This window comes from Echinops telfairi, unplaced genomic scaffold (genome assembly GCF_000313985.2).
Source record: "Echinops telfairi isolate 266 unplaced genomic scaffold, ASM31398v2 ScPeMD7_60;HRSCAF=208, whole genome shotgun sequence".
NCBI lineage: Eukaryota > Metazoa > Chordata > Mammalia > Afrosoricida > Tenrecidae > Echinops > Echinops telfairi.
The window spans coordinates 18,824,931-18,843,191 of record NW_022103958.1 but is presented as its reverse complement, the minus strand read 5'-3'; the positions used below and the strand labels follow the sequence as shown (position 1 = coordinate 18,843,191).

The 18,261-nt window shown below is 34.5% G+C and overlaps 1 protein-coding gene across 1 annotated transcript in view; it reads right to left on the bottom strand.

Annotated features, from left to right (window-relative positions):
* The window catches only part of CSTF3 (cleavage stimulation factor subunit 3), an 85,556-nt gene that overhangs the window by 20,085 nt on the left and 47,210 nt on the right, over positions 1-18,261 (bottom strand). The window contains exons 4-9 of the mRNA XM_004708276.3: positions 11,963-11,995; positions 11,255-11,352; positions 7,058-7,124; positions 6,939-6,973; positions 6,719-6,845; positions 1,694-1,771 (exon numbers count right to left, since the gene is read on the bottom strand). Coding sequence (XP_004708333.1) covers positions 1,694-1,771; positions 6,719-6,845; positions 6,939-6,973; positions 7,058-7,124; positions 11,255-11,352; positions 11,963-11,995 — 438 coding nt within the window. The remainder of the gene's footprint in view (positions 1-1,693; positions 1,772-6,718; positions 6,846-6,938; positions 6,974-7,057; positions 7,125-11,254; positions 11,353-11,962; positions 11,996-18,261) is intronic.

The window sequence follows — 18,261 nt, the reverse complement described above, 5'->3', positions numbered from 1 at the left end:
CTTCCATTTGCCTTAGCTATTTATTCTAAGATTAAGTTTCAGAGTCTGCTCTGACATATAATTTGATCCGTTCTTTTTCTCTTATCATTTCATTTTTTTTCAAGTTTTATTGGTACATAATTTACAAACCACACAATTGAGTGGTTCAATCTTTCAATCATTATCGAGGGGAATTGTACAATCACCACCACAGCTATCGTACTTTTTAATGGCTTTCTTCATGAATGATGTTCTTGATGTCCTCCCACAGCTCATCAAGTCTTCTGTCATTAGTGTTTCATGCAGCAAATCTGTTCTTGAGATGGTCTTGATATTCTGCTGGGAGAGACTCAGGCTATATTTTGCCTCTCCTAGACTTTTCAATTTCTTCAGCTTCAACATGGATTTACATATGAGCAATTGATGGTCTGATTAACAGTCAGCCCTTGGCCTGTTTTTATCAGATGATACTGATCTTCTCCTTTGTCTCTTCACACAGACGTGTTCAATGTGGTTTCTGTGTATTCCATATGGAGAAGTCTGTGTATAATCATCTTTTATGTTGTTGAAAAAAGGTATTTGCTATGAGATCATGTGATCTCCAGCTTCATTTTTTATGACCAAGACCATATATTCCAATGACTGTTCTTTCTCTTTTGTTTCCAACTCTCATTCCAATGGCAAATACCATCAATGCATCTTGATTGCATATCTGATCCATTTCTGACTGAAGATGTTGGTAGAGTTCTTCAATTGATGCATCACTAGCATTAGTGGTTGTGCATAAATGTGAATAATAATTGTATTGACTGGATTTCTTTGAAGAGAGCCCAATAGAATCCTATCACAGACAGCACTGTACTTCAAGAGAGATCTTGAAATCTCCTCTTCACAACGAATGCAACCCATTCCTTTTGAATGTGTTATTCCCGGCATGATAAACCATGATTTTCTGATTCAAAATGGCCAATCCAATACCAGTCTATTTCAGCTCACGAACACCTGTGATATCAATCTTTACGTGCTTCATTTTTGCTTTGCTGACTTCCAGTTTTCCTAGATTCATATTTGTACATTCCAAGTTCTGATGATTTGTAGATTTTGCAGCTGGTTCTTCTCATTTTGAGTTGAGCCTGATCAGCAAATGAAGATCCCCAAGGTTTTACTCCACTCACGTCACCATCGTTGACTCGACTTTGAGAAATCAACTTCTCCTCAGTTATATTTCAAATGGCTTCTGACCGGTGAGAGCTATCCTCTGGGACGATCTCTGACAACGTTCTACTTCCATTCATTAAGCCTTCAGTATCTGACAGTGTGTTCATGTTATGCATAAGGTTTTCAGCAGCCACTTCCTCTGAAGTGGATAGCCAATTCCTTCTTTGTAGTGAAGAGCTATATTTTACTGATTTTCTTTATGTGAGATCTAGGATAGGTGGGTAAATCTATAAAGATAGTAACCAAATTTATAAAGTCTTTGGGTTTGGGCAGGGGAGAGTTTAGGGAAATAATAATAGATACAAAATGAAGGAAATGTTCTAAAATTAATAGTGGTAATGATTACATAACTCTTTTTAATATATTTAAACAACTGAATTCTATGGTATATGAATCATATGACAAAATTGTTTTGTAAAAATGAGTAACACTATACAGAAAAGGCTCTCCCATAAATAAAACTCATTAAAGTAAATGGACTGATGGCATTCCATACCTTTGCTACACGCCTAGCGTTCATGTAATCTCTGCTTCGATCTTCAATCATTTTTTTAGCTAAATGAATATTGATACCCTAATGGAAAAAACAAAAGAAGGGAAATGTACATTACTTAAAATTAAATGCAATGTGTGTACCTAGCAGAATATAGTTAGCGTATTCATTTAGTGAATTATTTGAATGTTTTTATTTTGAAATATTTTTGATTAGTAAAATAAAGCTTCAGTAGTAGTATGAACTTCAGAGATCAAGGGGAGCTTGCTCATGTCTATCACAATTCAGCAGTAACTTTACATGTACTGGGAATTTTTAAAGATAGAAAATGATTTGAAAAGGATTATTTCAAATAAAATTCAACTAGTAAAGAATGATGTGCAGACAGAATAGCCATGCCTCAACTATTAAAAGCCTATTTCCTAACAACTATGACTGAATAGCTGAACAAAAAAATTCAGTGTGAAAAAAGAGAGAAATACTACCAGTTAAGGTAGCAGGTTTTTGGTTTTTTTTAATTTATTTTTTAAGCCTAGCAGTTTTAATAGGATAGTCTAAGGATTTCTGGTCCCTAAGACTCTTTGCTTCCTTCATACAAAGACAGTGGAATTTCCCAGAAACTATCGTATAATGAAAATATACCTGTCTTCCATTAAATTGGGTATTAAGGAGACCTGCAATCATATTAAACAATTTCAATCTTGTTTTGAGATGTTGTTTTGAAAAGTTTTTTTAAAGTTGTCAAAATAAAATGTAAGTTAAAATCTGAGCAACTTGAAAATGTTTCAGTTCTAATGTTGTTTTACTGAATAAGATTAGAAAATCCCCCATACAAAATAGTTAGCCTAGAGTATTTACTTACTGCCGTCTCTATGGGATTTTTATAATTTGCAACATTGTTCAAAAGCTGGCTGATTGGATGGGGACGTTACCTCAAAGGGCCAGATAACGCCAAGAATCTTCCTTTGTTTACCCTTGTACCTGACTGTGATTAAAAGCTAGGCCCTGCTTAATCAACAAAGGTATCTTGAGACTGGCCTTAGACTTAAAGCACCTTATTGTTCTGTTTGCTTGCTCACGGTCAACTGTTGTTTCCCTTGCTTACTCTGAAAGCTGAGTTAAAGTACATCTGTAAGACTCCCCAAAGTATAAATTCCAAAATCAAAGGTATATTTCCTATATGTATTCAGATTTCCAACAGGACACTGCAGAGCCTATCTGTTTTGCACTGCTGTTGGCTCTTGGCTGTATACTTTCTCAATAAAAACTTTTTCTTCCTCTGATTTGGGAGTGGGTAAATTGGCTGTATCACTTCAGGGAATTTCAGGTGATAATAACTTCCAATATATTATATATTGACAGACATAAGCCACATCAAAAACACCATGACCAATAACACAAAACAACCCTCTGGGGTCTTCAATAATTTTTTTAAATCCCAAGAATAGTTTCAGAACCAATGTTCATGTGTGTGAAGTTACAGTTCAGTTATCTATCTAGTTATTACATATAATGATGGAGACTTCACCGTCTTATAGGACATATTCCTTTCTCCATACCTTATCATCACATGCATAAGTTCTTTAAATAATAATAAGGGATTCAAATTGAAAGACGTATATAACTCAAACTCTATTTACGAAGACATTTCTTCTTTTTTTTTTTTCCCCTGAAGACATTTCTAAAGAAACCCAATGACAACAGATGAGACAAAGACTACAGGAAATTTTAGCCTGACACACCTGTAGCTAAAGCAAACCGTTAACAGTTTAACACAGAAAAACATCAAACCTCACATTAGAGGTCTATTAGCCTTAGTTGGTTTTTTTTTTTTTACCCAATATATCTTGTTTAGCTTTCAACAAAAATTTATAAGGGATTCTAAAAGACATAGAACACAGTCTGAAAAGATACACAAGACAACAAAATTAAATTCATTTAAAACAGGTCTTAGAATGATCACACCAGGGTTTCCAGGAACTTTGATTAATATGCTAGTGGTTCCAAAAGAAAAAATAGACAACGTGCAAGAACAGATTGCTAAAGGAAGAGATGGAAACTCTAAGAACCAAAAAAAAAAAAAAAGTGCTAGAAATTCTTAAAAAAGGTAACAGAACTAAAGAATGCCTTTGATGGGCTCTTAGAAGACTAGACACACTCAAGGAAAGAATCAACTCAAGGAAAGAATCAATGAGCGTGAAGATACAAACTTTTCAACTGAAAGCAAAGAGAAAAAAATGGTGGGGAAATTGGTACAGAATATCCAAGAACTGTAGAGCAATTTACAAAATACAGAATGTGCCATATAAATACGAAGTGAAAGAAATAAAGAATACTTGAAGTCATAATGGCTGAGAATTTTCCAAAATATATGATAAATATCAAATTATAGCTCCATGAAGCTCAGAGAACACTCTGATAAATAAAATTAAAAGATAAACAAGATAAGTGAAAACAAACAACCTATTCCAAAAGCATGTTATATTCAAATGGCAGAAAATGAAAATCTTGAAAGAATTCAGTGGAGGAAATAATCTTACCCAAAGAGGAATAAGAATGAAAATTACACCAGACTTCTCAGAAAAAAAGAAAAATGAAAAACCCACTAACCTAGAATTCTGTATCCAGAAAAATTATTCTTCAAAAGTGAAGGAGAAATAAAAACTTTCTTGGGCAAACAAAATTTGAGGGAATTTGTCACCAGTAGACCTGCCTTGCAAGAAATGTTAAAAGAAGTTCCTCAGAGAGAAGAAAAATTACAGAAGTCAAAAACTTGAATCTATATAAAGAAAGGAAGAGCATTAGAGAAAGAATAAATGAAGGAAAAACAAAATCTTTTATTTTTGTTATTTTTAACTGATCAATTTGGTCAAATAATAAGAAAAACAATATATTGGTTGACTACAGCTTATAAATCAATCAATCAATCAATAAATGCTAGTAGTAAGATAAGGGAAGGGAGACGGAATTGGGAATACTTTGCTGTAAGCTATACAACTGTGAAGTGGTATAGTGTTATTTGAAAGTGAACTCAAAATATGACAAAAGACAGTATAAGAATGAATAAAACACAAGAGCCAGCAATGTGAGAGGCCTTCAGAAAGGTTATGAAAAAATTCAATTTTGAGCTACTGAATTGTATATGTGGATGGAGTGCCAATAAAACTGTTAAAAATTTAATTAAAAGATTACACTGAACTTTTCTACAAACTTTTAAAAGCAATCTCATACGCTGTCTGTAAGAAACTTATTTCATGAGTTGTTGCAGATACAGTTAGGTTAAAATTTAGCACACTATCATTTGAACTCCCTTATTTAAATTTATTCTGGTTTTTAATATTTTCTCTTTTCTTTTTGATTGAAGTGTTTGTGTTTAATTTTGTTAGCAGTGTTTTTTATTTGTTTGTTTTTAATGTTTTTCTGTATATCAAACACAGGATAGGTAAATTTATAGAGACAGTAACTGTATTAATGGTCCCTTGGAGGTATGGCAGGGGAGGTTGAGAAGAAATGAGAAGTTAATAAATAACGATGAGTTGTACAAAAATGAAGAGCATTTTCTAAAACAGTGTGGTGGTGTCTTTTTATTTATTTTTTTATTGTACAACTTTTCTTGATGTGATTGAACTATTGAATTGTATGATGTGAATTATAAGTCAATAAAACTTGAATTGTAAAAAAAAAAATCCTACTTCCCTCCCCCCAAGGGGACGGACAACAGAAAAGTGGGTGAGGGAGACAGCAATCAGTATAAGACATAAAAAATAATAATTTATAAATTATCAAGAGTTCAAGAGGAAGGGAGAGTAGAGAAATAAGCTGATAGCAAGGGCTCAAATAGAAAGAAAATGTTTTGAAAATGATGCTGGCAACATGTACAAAAGGTGTTTGACACAATAGCTGTATTTACAAATTGTGATAAGAGCTCTAAGAGTCCCCAATAAAATGATTTAAAAAAACCACAAAAAAACCCAATTTAAAATATAAAGACACAGACAGATTAAAAATAAAGGAATGATGAATGATATATTATGCTAACAGTAATTAAAAGAAAGCTAGAGTAGCTATATTAATTTTAGACATCATCAAAGATAGTGAGGGACATTACATAATTAAAAAGAATTCAATTCAAATATACTTAACAGTCTTGAATGTATATGCATGTTAACAACAGAGCATTAGTATACAAGGTAAAAACTGATAGAATTGCAAGAAAAAAAATAACGTTGGCGATAAACACCTTCTGTTTGCAATTTGACAGGCAGTTCAGCAAGAAGAAAATCAGAAAGGATATAGTTGAACTGAAGAGTCCCATCAACAACTGGATCTAATTTACATCAATAGATGATTTCATCTAACAATAGCAGAATTAATCTAAATTATAATAGACATGAGGAATATCCTTTTAATGATAGAACTTATGCGGCATGTATATTTGCTTATATGGGCTGCATAACTTAAAGCATAATGACAACGAAACAAAAATACAATCTACATTTAATAAATGCATGCCAATAATCATATTTCTGGAGTCCCTGGGTGGCAAAAATGATTATGCTCTTGTGTGCTAACCAAAAAGTTGGCAGCTTGAAGCTCCTCAGAGACAAGATAGGCTTGGCAGACTTCTAATCTGCTTCTTTAAAACCCTTCAGATTACTTCTACTTTATACACATGGGGTAGCCATGAGTCAGGACCCAATGACAAGCATAGGATCACATTTCTGTAATGAGGGGGAACAGGTGATTTATGATTACTACTGAAAAAACAATTCTATAAAGGTATCCATCCAGATCTGGTAAATGACAAAGTGTATGTGTGTGTCTGTGTAAATGTGGTTCACCAGTGAATAAGAGTTTTATAAGAATTGTTTTTCTCTTAGACTACTCTGAAAAATAGCACTAATGTGTATCAAACCTTAAAAAAATTAGAAATAGTTCTGGTCTGACTGCTAGAGAGATTTGAATTCACCATGGATTAAAAAAATAGATATGTGCTTATAAAATAAATTACTTCTGATCTAAATTTACCTCTTCATACTTGTTATAATCTCTCCAGAGTTGTTCAATATTGATCATTGGATTAACACAACCTCGTTGATAAACTCTTCGGACAGCTGTTATTCTCTGATTTTCGGCATAGGATCCAACGGCTTCCCTGAGATTAGACATGAATTGCCATCAATTATGTTATTTAATTTATAGATAAATAAACTTTTTACATAAAAAACAAAAGTACAATAATACTTACACGCCTTTTAAGAAGTTGATATAGTCTACCCAAATCTAAGAAATAAAACAAAATGTTAATATTTGGGGCTATTTTCAAGTCTATTGAGTATTGAATATATATTAAAAATGTAACTCTACCTGGTACGACATAATTTCCATTCCAATTTTATCCAGTGCAAAGTCATATGCTTGAGCCATTTTTTCTCTGAAATGAAGTGGTGAAAGATACGTTTTTTGAAAGAAAAAAAAACTTGCTGCTAAAATGTATCTGCAACTAAAACATAACCATAACTTCTGATCATATATCAAGATGAATGTTTTCTAACACAAAAAAAAGTGAAGATATTTTTGAAAGTTGAGAAAGCCATTACTTCATGTTTAGCCTATCAACGTCATGAATGTAAGTGTTCTTGTTCCTTTCCCTTCTACATGGGAGCTTATCAAAGAGAAGGCCTATGTCTTACTTATCTTTATATCACTTAAGTTACTTAATCTTATCTTTGGTAAGGTTCAAATATGTAAATCTCCAGTGCTCTAATGAAGGGGGAAAGTTAGGGGAAAATAATTTGTCCTTTCAATATAAGACCACTAAAGATAATACAATATATAATATGAATTATGACAATAAGTGCTCACCTGTTTGCTTTATATAAAAAAGTATTAGGCTCACACCTGCATAAATGGGACTGGTTAAGAAAACAGACAAGAAATATTGGTGAACATTAGAAGACTGGAACCCTTATCTATTGCTGGTAGGACTGTAAAATGGTACCATCTCTATGGAAAATGACATGGCACATTCTTGAAAACTAGAAATTGAATTACCTTAAGATTTAGCAATCTCATCCTTATGGATGTACTCTAGATATCTAATAAGAATGAGATGGAGACAAATGTGCAACTGTGTTCACTGTAGGATTGTTCATAATAGCATAAAGAAGGAACTGAGTGCTGTGAATGGATGAATAGATAAATGAATTTTGGTACATACAATGAAATGCTACGTAATTATAAACATAGTGATAAGTTTTGCAAATAGAATGTATTTGAATCTGGAGGACATTATGCTGAGTGAAAGCAAGAAAACTAAAAAGACAAATAGCAATTTTTTATAAAATAATAGGGATATATAAACAATCAATATCCATTGGTGATTATCAGTGATGACATGGGGAGGGAGGTAAACACTTGCTATTTGTGTGATGGAAAAAGCAATACTAAACGTGGGTGAACTTGATCAAAGTAAATGATGACACTTATGAAACACAGGAATAAGGACATTTTTAATAAATGCTCTAACACATGCAATTTTGCAACAAAAGCAATAAACACTCAAAAAACGTGTGTGGTTACATAAGTATGTATGTATGCATATATATGCATAGCAAGATATGTGTATATATAGAGGTGCATGCATAGCATATCTGTAGGCTAGGCATATATATATATATATATATATATATATATATATATATATACATGGATGTATTGCATACATATTCATATAAGCACAAAGGACACACAGATACAGATGCTTTCTAGACATAACCAAGTGCCTTACTGTTACTGGGACTGGCTTACTGTGTTTAGAGGCTAGGACAATAATCTTGTAGGACAACTCAGACAATTGTCATAATTCATAAAGTTTATGTACTACGCCTTAGGTTAGCGACTAGTGTCTGGAGTCCTAAATGATTTTGAGTGGTCATCTAAGATACAACTATTGATCCCTACGCGTGTGAAGCAAAAGAGAAAGAAAAGAAGAGGAAATTATTCTACAGGTCTAAATACTAAAAACAACAACAACAAATCCCACTGCCATCAAGTTGCTTCTGACTCATAGTGACTCTATAGGGTTTTTTCTGACACTATAAATCTTTACAGAAGCAGAGCCTCATCTTTCTTCCAAGCAGAGGCTGCCCTCACAGTTAGCCCAATGCCAACCAAGAACTATGACCTCTTCTAGCCTAAGACCAGAAGAACTAGATGTTGCCTGGTTACTTTTATTGTTCTGACCAGGAGCCCCAGTAGGGTAGTGGGTTACATGTTGGGATGCTAACCACGTCAGCAGTTCAAAACGACTAGCAGGTCTGCAGAACCATGATGAGGCTTTTGTAAAGATTTAGTTTTGAACACCTAAAGGGGTAGTTTTACTTTGTTCGACAGGCTCACTATGAGTTGTAATAGACTTGATGGCAATGGATTTTTTGGCAGTGGATAAGGGTCACAATAAATGATAGAAGGGGAGAAAAATATAGGAAACTCAAATTGCTGAAAAAGGCCCCACTTTCTGAACGGGGAGAGACTAGAGGAACCCCTGAGATACTCTTTAAGCTATATACTAAAACCACACTTGCAAGTTACCTTTTACATAAATAACAGACCGACACATAAAAGAAAACATGTGACCTCTGAGTACTGGGTGCCCTCCCCCAGCCCACCCCCGCTCTAATTTTCCATGAATTTCTGGAAGCCTTATGTCTGCTGGCGTAGTAGTTCTGCATTGGGCTGCTAACTGAAAAGTCAGCAGTTGGAAACCAGCAACTCCTTGGGAGAAAGATGAGGTTTCTACTCCTGTTAGAGTTAGTCTCAGAAACCCACAGGGGCAGCTCTATTCTTCCTATGGGGTCACTATGTGTCAGAATGGACTCAATGGCAATGAGAATCACATGCCTGGAGATGGCTTGCATTTGTTTTTAGAATAAATCATTTTATTGGGGGCTCTTACAACCACCCATACATCCATTGTATCAAGGACATTTGTACATGTTACTATCATCATTTTCAAAACATTTTCTTTCTACTTGAGCCCTTGGTATCAGCTCCACTTTTTTCCCTCCCTCCTCCACCCTTCTGAACCCTTGCTAAATTATTATTCTCATCTTACACTGTCTGCTGTCTCCCTTCACCCATGTTTGTTGTTTGTTCCTCCAGGGTGTGTGTGTTATGTCAATAATTGTGATTGGTTTCCCTTTTCTCCCCCTTAACCTCATGATATCACTACTTCCATTACTGTTCTGAGGGTTTTTATCAGTCCTGGATTCCATGTGTTTAGATTGCTAATCGGTTGCAGTGTACAAGCTCTGGTCTAGTCGGTTTTGTAAGGTATAACTGGGGTCATGATAGTGGGGGTTGCATTAAAGAACTAGAGGAATGTGGTGTTTTGTCTGACTTGTCCCTTCCTGTGACCCTTCTGTAAAGGGATGTCCAACTGTCTACAGATGGACTTTGGGTCTCCACTGACCCCACCTCGTTCACATCCATATTATGATTGTTTGTTTTGGGTCTTCTGATGCCTGATACCTTATACCGTCGACACCTCGTGATCACACAGGCTGGTGTGCTTCTTCCATGTGGGCTTTGTTGCTTCCCTGCCAGATGATCTCTTGTTTAACTTTAAGCCTTTAAGACCCCATACGCTATATCTTAGAAAGACAGGCACCATCTGCTTTCTTCATTTGCTTATGTACCCATTTTATCTTCAGTGATGGTGTCAGAAAGGTGAGCATCACAGAATGCCAGATTATCAGAACAAAGTTTTCTTGTGTTGAAGGACTTGAGTAGAGGCACAATGTCTGTGTGCTACCTTAATACTTAACATATAAATATATGTACATAGAACTATATCCTTATTGTTATAAACTAAATATGAGAAGGTAAGGAGGAGGGAACAAGGAACTAGATTAATAGCAACAGAAATAATAACAATGTATAAAAAAGTAACCAATGTCACTGAACAATGTTTATAGAAAGTATTAGGTGGGGACCTAATTTGCCGTGTAAACTTTAAACAAAAATATAAAATATTAGAATAAGTAAATAAACAGAATTGAGAATGGTTCACTATTTAGATAGGTAGGTGGATTTAAGTAATAGTGACAAGGTCAACTGTGTAACAGTAAACTGTAAAGGATATCTTAGAATACTCAAGTAACAAATGGCATTGCACCCGGCTAAGAGAGGTCTCAGGACAAACAAAACATGCTAATTTTGAGCTGGAAGTCCTTTGGTGCTACAAAGGTAGTCTTTCAACATAAAGGGTTTTGGTGATTGCATTTTCTGGAGTAAAGCTAATGCCAGTGGATTTCTCTGAAGCATATTTTCAATGTCTCTTGATTTCTTGTAGAATCCTGTTTTTTCCTAACCTTATATTTCTTCCCAGCTAGAACTAAGAAAAGGTGTGAGTTCATGTGGGACTGACTAAAAGAGGGGCTTCAAAAAGTTGGTGGATATTTCCTTTTTTTAAAAATTCCATTTTCAAGGTACTTTTTGGAGCTCCCCCGCCCTCGTATGTTTGGAGGTAACTTGCATTCTTAAGATTCTGATTTAACTTACTTGTAACTTGGTAGTTTTCCTTTTGTTTCTCGGACATATGAAAGGTAACATTTCCATAAATCAATGTGCAAAACCTTCATAAGGCATCTCTGAAATAGCTATAAACAAAAGAATGTTAGAATTCATAATCAAACCTCATTTGTACATGGATAAAATTAAATATTAAAAATAAATCACTCTTCTCACAAATTTACCACTTTCTAAATCCAAGGGGATTTCTAAAGGTCATGGAAAATGGAATTAAAAAATAATGAAACTTTTCCATGGACTTTTCAAGCCCCGCCCCCATAAAGAGCAACTAACAATGCCCTCCTTTAAGTTTAGTCAAAATCATTCTTGCTATTTTGATGAGTGGAGTATAATTATTACCTGTTCCTAATTTTTCTTTCAAAACAATTTCAAATATACAAAACTGTTGTACAATAGTACAACGCACTTCTGGGAAAGAAGGGACAGAGGTCCTCCAAGGCCGGAGGAACAATGTCCGAACACCAAGGTTAGGTATCATGACATTTCCTTTCCCTAGATGTAAGAACTTTATTTGCTTATATTGGCTTCAGCACATAACAGTTGTGAGGATGGTGCAGGGCTGGGTGGTGTTTCCTTCTGCTGTACATAGGGTCCCTAAAATCCTAGAGTTTGAACCTACTTGATGGCATCTACCAAGTTAAGCTTCAACATATACTATAAAGAATATTTAAATCCTACCTTTTCAACCTTGTCATAATTTTTAGCTTTAATCTGAAAAGAAACAAAGAATACGTGTTTATCATCACTTTTAGATTACCAAATACAAGATTCTAACTCTGAAAAAGATTTTTGATCAATCTTGCAAACTCACCTATTAACTGGCATACACTCTTTTATGTTGAAACCCTATTCTGTGCATTGAAATCTTTATTAAATAGCCATGACACAGATATAGAAATATATACAAGCGCTACCTGAAAAGGCCATTGTGTATCCACTAAAGACAAATGTAAAGCTTTACTTTCCTCAAAGGCCACTACCTACAATGATCTACATAAGACAGCAAGGCAAGTTTGAGAGTTTTGATGATGCATATTCAGTCAGTAAGTCAATCTACTATATTCCAGGCACCTGGGCTGGGTCCTAGAGTTACCATAGTGAAACAGGCATAATCTGTTCCTACTCTCATAAGTATTATATACAAAAGGCTGTTGTAAGAGACTATGGTAAATGCTAAAATGAGGGAATCAGAGTTTAGTGGAAATTTATAGGAGAAACATGAAATTTAGGAAGTTGAAAAAGATTCGCTAGAGAAAGTTAACCTGAAGGTGAAGTTACTCTAGGTGGGAGGAATACTGCCGTTTTTCCAAAAATAAGACAGTGTCTTATATTAATTTTTGCTCCCAAAGCTGCGCTAGGTCTTATTTTCAGGGGATGCCTTATTTTTCCATGAAGAAGAATACGGTACACATTTGTTTATTAAAAGAGACCTCGCACTTCCTGTCTGCTTCGGGTGCACTGCGGCCAACAGTGAGTTGTGCAGCGCTGCCTCTAAGGTCGAGTCCAGAGTTACGGTAGCTTTGGGGGCCTTATTTTTGGGAGGGTCTTATTTTTGGGGGTGCCTTATATTTCAGCGAGGGGCAAAACTGTGAGTAGGTCTTATTTTCAGGGGTGTCTTACTTTTGGGGAAACAGGGTGTTCAAAGACCAAGGTTAAATACCATTGTTTTCTTTTCCTTGAGTGTTTCCATCAGGTGGTGTTTTCAGTTGCTTAATTGTAGTGTACAAGCACATTTGATTCACCCTGGCAAGTAACTAGCTTGATTGTTAGAGAAATCTAGATTTTGGTCCTTTTCTCTTAATAGTGCTTTCCCTGTTTTCTGGGTTAAGGTGCTGCAAAAGTGAACCTCGATGGGAGTTTTTCCCCCGTTAATGGCAATTTGATCTTTCCTCTGGAACTTGTAAGATTACTCCTTGATCTCTGGAGTTCATAAATTTTAATAGGATATGCTTGAACTTGAAGTCAGTGTCATCAGTACTCTGGAGTAGGGCACCTTGGCTTCACATCCTGGCTATGCCACTCAACATCTATTGCCTTTCTCTGTATAAGAGTGATATTAATACCTATTTCACAAGGCTATTGTGAGGCTCAGAAAGTTAATAACATGAAGTTCTTAAAACACTGTCTGGCACAGAATGAGCATTCTGTTGTCATTTACTGTCATCATCAGATAACAGAATTCGTAATTCTGCCTGCAGTTCAGCATGCCTTTCAACCTACAGATTAGGGTATTAGTAGGAAAAAAAAACAAACCCTACATCTTTTCAAAGTGAATGCCCCTCTTCCATTTATTCCTTCTGCTTCTTCAAGAACAGTTATTGTTCATATGTTAGGATCGGGCTCTCGCCTCAACATCTGAGCTTTCTTTGATATTTTCCTTAAGGCTATATTTCTCTACTAAATTCTTCAAGCATCTAATTCCATTCTCCATATGACCATTCCTCAATTCACCTATTGCTATTATCTGGTTCAAAATATTGAGTTTGGGCTCCAGATGCTTAAAAAACAAAACAAACAAAAAATGGAACTTTGCAACTTGTGTTCAGACTTTTTTATTCAAGTTGTTCTCTTTCAGCTGTTATGCTTTATTGGGGCCTTTTATTTATTTTTTACATTTTGCTTTTTATTTTTAGCAACAGAGTTTCAGGGTGTTCTATAGTATTTAGTCTGTTCACTGAAGCACAGTGTAAACAGTTCTTACAGGAGTTTACTCTTTTTCTACCTTGACAACTGTTTAGTAGGGATAGGCAGCAAAAAGGACACTCTGCTCCTCTGCCAACATTTGAGAAAGAAATCTCTGCTCTAGAGTAGGGAGGACTCAGCTGGCTCATTCCTTCCCTATTTCTTGGAGGACAGGCTAATATCAATGTTCCTTTGAGGCAGGAAGGCAGTAGAGGGGATTCAAGCATTTCTATGGGTCCACATCTTACTCCTTCCCACCAGATGCTTCTTTTAGACCCAGAGCCTGAAGCCTACTTGCATTCTGCTGTTTGGCTCAGTAAAGGTAAATAGGTTGGGTTGAGAATTGCTAACATAAGTTCAAGTCATAAGCTTTCTAGAAGGAGGTTATGAAATTATATAGAAACTTCTTAAAATTGGTTTGGAAACTCAAAGCTACCCATTGGAAAGTTGGCAAAGCACATAAATAGGCAATTCCCAGAAAAGAAAATCTAAATGTGTTAACTTCAAAAATAGAAAATAACAGACACCATTTTATACCTAAGAAAATGGTAAATGCTTAAAGGTTTAACAAAAATAAATAAATTAATTAAAAGGTGTTAACATTACTAAAGGGATGTAGGAAAGGGATGCCACAAACCGCTAGAAGAAATGTGAATGGTTATGACTTTTATTAGAAATTCTTAGCTACATAGAGACACACATCTCATAATACAGTAGTTCCAGTCCTAAAATGTTTCATATAAAATAAATCAGGATATAAATAGTATAGGCAGTTCTACAGTCATTTACTACATGCTTTTTGGCAGCAAAAACAGTTAACAAAGTGAATGTTCAATAAATTAGGGAAATAATTCCATAAATTACGGTGCTTCTACATCATAGAATATTATTCATCCATAAAGAATATTCATAAAAAAGTTGAAACATAAAATCACCTTTAGCAATCCCAATCCTAGCTCTATACTCAAAATAATTCAAAGATTTGAAAGAATACAGATACATGCACACCAATGTTCACTGTAGCACTATTGACAACAGTGGAAAAGTAGAAATAACCTAAATATTCAATGAGACAAATGGATGAATAACTGTGGTATGTACATACAAATCATACTCAACCATGAGGCAACATGAACCCCCCCAAACATGCTAAAATATGAATGAATCTTGAGAACATTGTGTTGAGTGAAATGTCACTCATAACAGGAACAATATGGTATGGTACTACTTATGAAATATCAAGAAAAGGCAAATGTACAGAACCAAGATTTATTAGTGATTTCCAGGGGCGGAAAGGAGGAAAGGGGAAATTAGTACTTCAGGAACACTAAGTTTCTATTAAGGGTGATGGAGAAATTTGGAAACAGAGATGGTTGTATAACACGCTGAAAATCATGTCATTGGATTTTACATGTAAAAATGATAAAATGGCAAATGTTTTGTTATGTATATGTTTAACACAATAGAATAAATTAGAGCTATCAAGGTAATTTGGAGGGACTCCCAACAAGAACTCATTGAATGAAGTAAGATCACCAAAAATGTGTACAGTATAATCTATTATTGAAAAGCTAAATTCTTTGTATTCCTATGTGTATATATGCTTGTATACAACTTTATGAGCATGGAGGAAAACCTGGAACATACATATAGTCGTTAACTTAGTCTTGGTGGGTAAGGTGACAGTGATGGAGAGGGGAATAAAGGTGGAGGGCGGGGAAGAGGGCTGTACTTTATGTAAGGGCCCATACTGGTATTGTACATTAAGTAATGCCAGGTAACCATACGGTTGACAGCTTGAAACCACCAGCTCCTATGCAGGAGAAAGATGAAGCACGCTGCTTCCATAAAGATTTCATTTTGGAAATCCTAAGGAGTTCTACTAGATCCTGAGTCAGAATCAACTTGATGGCAATAGGCTTGGTACTTCTTATATATGATTTTATTTACACATGTAAGTATAAATTATGTCACCAAATGCATGTGAAGAGACTGTTGGCACAATGGTTAAAGCACTCAGCTGCTTATCTAAAAGATGGGCAGTTCTGACACAATGTTTCACAGGACAAAGATGTAGCAATCTGCTTCTGTAAAGATTTATACCCTTGAGAACACTTTGGACCATCCTATGCTATCCTATAAGATCATTATCAGCAATAGTAGACTTGATGGGTTTGATATACATATGTAAGAAATGTACATTTAAAAATTACAAAATCTTTTTCTTCCTATTCAAAAGATTGTCCTATATTTATAGACATCAAATCAATTATTCATTGCTTCAGCTGGTATTAGCTCAATATATATATGGAGAAAGACAATCCTGACTACTGCAGGAAGATTCTCTGATCTTTGCTACATGGACATTGCTTGTCATTCATTAATTCAATTATAGGGTAGCATTAGTGGCACCTTGGTGGCCAAAATCTCATACCCATCCACAAACTGGGAAGGATAACACTTATTTCAAATGGCTGTCCCAAAATGTGAATATAAAACATTTAGAACGTTTCAGGCGCTAATCATGCCCCGCCAGCTAATAGATTAAGAATTAAAAGTATAAACTTAGCATTACAACTTTGCCAACAGAGAGTAGTGACTCCATTAGTCAGAAGGCGACAGCACTTTTGCTGCAGGTCTTAGTCACATAAGACTGGCATACACGGTTTTCAGTCATCTGAACACTAATGCTTTTTTTCATCTTTAAGAGCGTAATTCTTTTTCTTTTAAAAATCATTTTATTGGGGGCTTGTACAACTCTTACCACAATTCGTGCATATATCCATTGTGTCTACCACATTTGTTAAAAGAGCATAATTCTAGGTATTGCTTACTAATTTTATATTAAAACATCTTCACCATAAGTTTTCTTAAATATATTTAGCAGACTTTATACTTTTAAGAATTTTTATACATATTTTATACATTTGTATGGGGAAATCTACTTTGTCTGATAATAAATTGGCTTGAATTTATAAAATAAAATCCTTTGATACTGCTTTGAATTTTGTTTTGATATCTGTCTCTCAGATCATTGTCATTAATAAAATATCTTCAGTAAAAACCCATTATATGCCAATAATTTTTCACCTACTATAATTTATTTATATTTAAACTACTAAAAGTTATGTTATGCTATTTTAAATGGCCCGGGCTCTTAAAAATAGTTATATGACTACTTCATATAAGTGTGGTAGAATTACCATTTTAAGGTTTTCTATAAAGTGGCTATATATTTTTTTAATTTAAGAAAGCATTTGAGAAATAAAGGGCATGCTTTTTATCATTTTATTGAGGGCTCTTACAATTCTCATTACAATCCATACATCAATTGTTTCAGGCATATTTGTATATATATTGCCATCATTCTTTTCTAGACAATTACTTTCTATTGTGGCCTTGGTAGCGACTCTTTTCCCCCCCACCCTCCTCCCTAAAAGTGAGCTTTAACACTAATATTTCTTGTATATCCATTTCATAAAAATTTGTTATACAATTATAAATCATTGGGAATTTTACCAAGATATGAAAAGGTGCTATGGAGAAAAAAAGGGGGGGAGGGGGCTTAAAATGATTTCTCCCAAGTTTCTGAAATTTATTTTGTAGAGATAACTGAAATAATATCAAGATGAACTAAGCTTTAAATTTATTAAATTCAAGTAAGTTGTTATTTTGGTGAGAGTAAAAGAAAATAGATTAAGGAAGTACCAAGATCTGTTTCTGATCTCCTGAACATCTTATATTTTCAGTTCTTTGTTAACTTCCAGTCACTAACTGACCACAGGTTGTCTTTTACAACTAAAACTATTCTCTGAGCAATTATTGGAAACCACTGTCACTTCCAGTGGATTGCTTTTGTTAGTGTAAATCTTGTCAGAAGACTTATTATCTGTAGTAATCTGCATTGTTAACGTATTCTGGATTATCAAGGCCTTTTAATTTGGAATATTGTTATGTAAAGGTCTAATGAAACCATAGTATATAACTGTTCACAAAAGAGTAAGTTGTTCCTACCCAGCTTATATCATTGAACATTTTTTGAAATGTTGGTATAAATGCCTATACATGAAGTTTTTTTCCATTAGAGAAGTAAATCCTCACACATAAATAACACCTTGACTGATTTCTTCAAATGGAATTATTTTTCCTAAAACATTCCTTGGAAAAAAATTGAATCCCATACAAATAAAAAAAAAAGTGTTGCTTTTATTTAACACCGTCCAATTTAAAATTAGTTTAAAATTATTAAAAACATATTTGATAAATTACCCAAATTTACACAATTCCATGGAGGA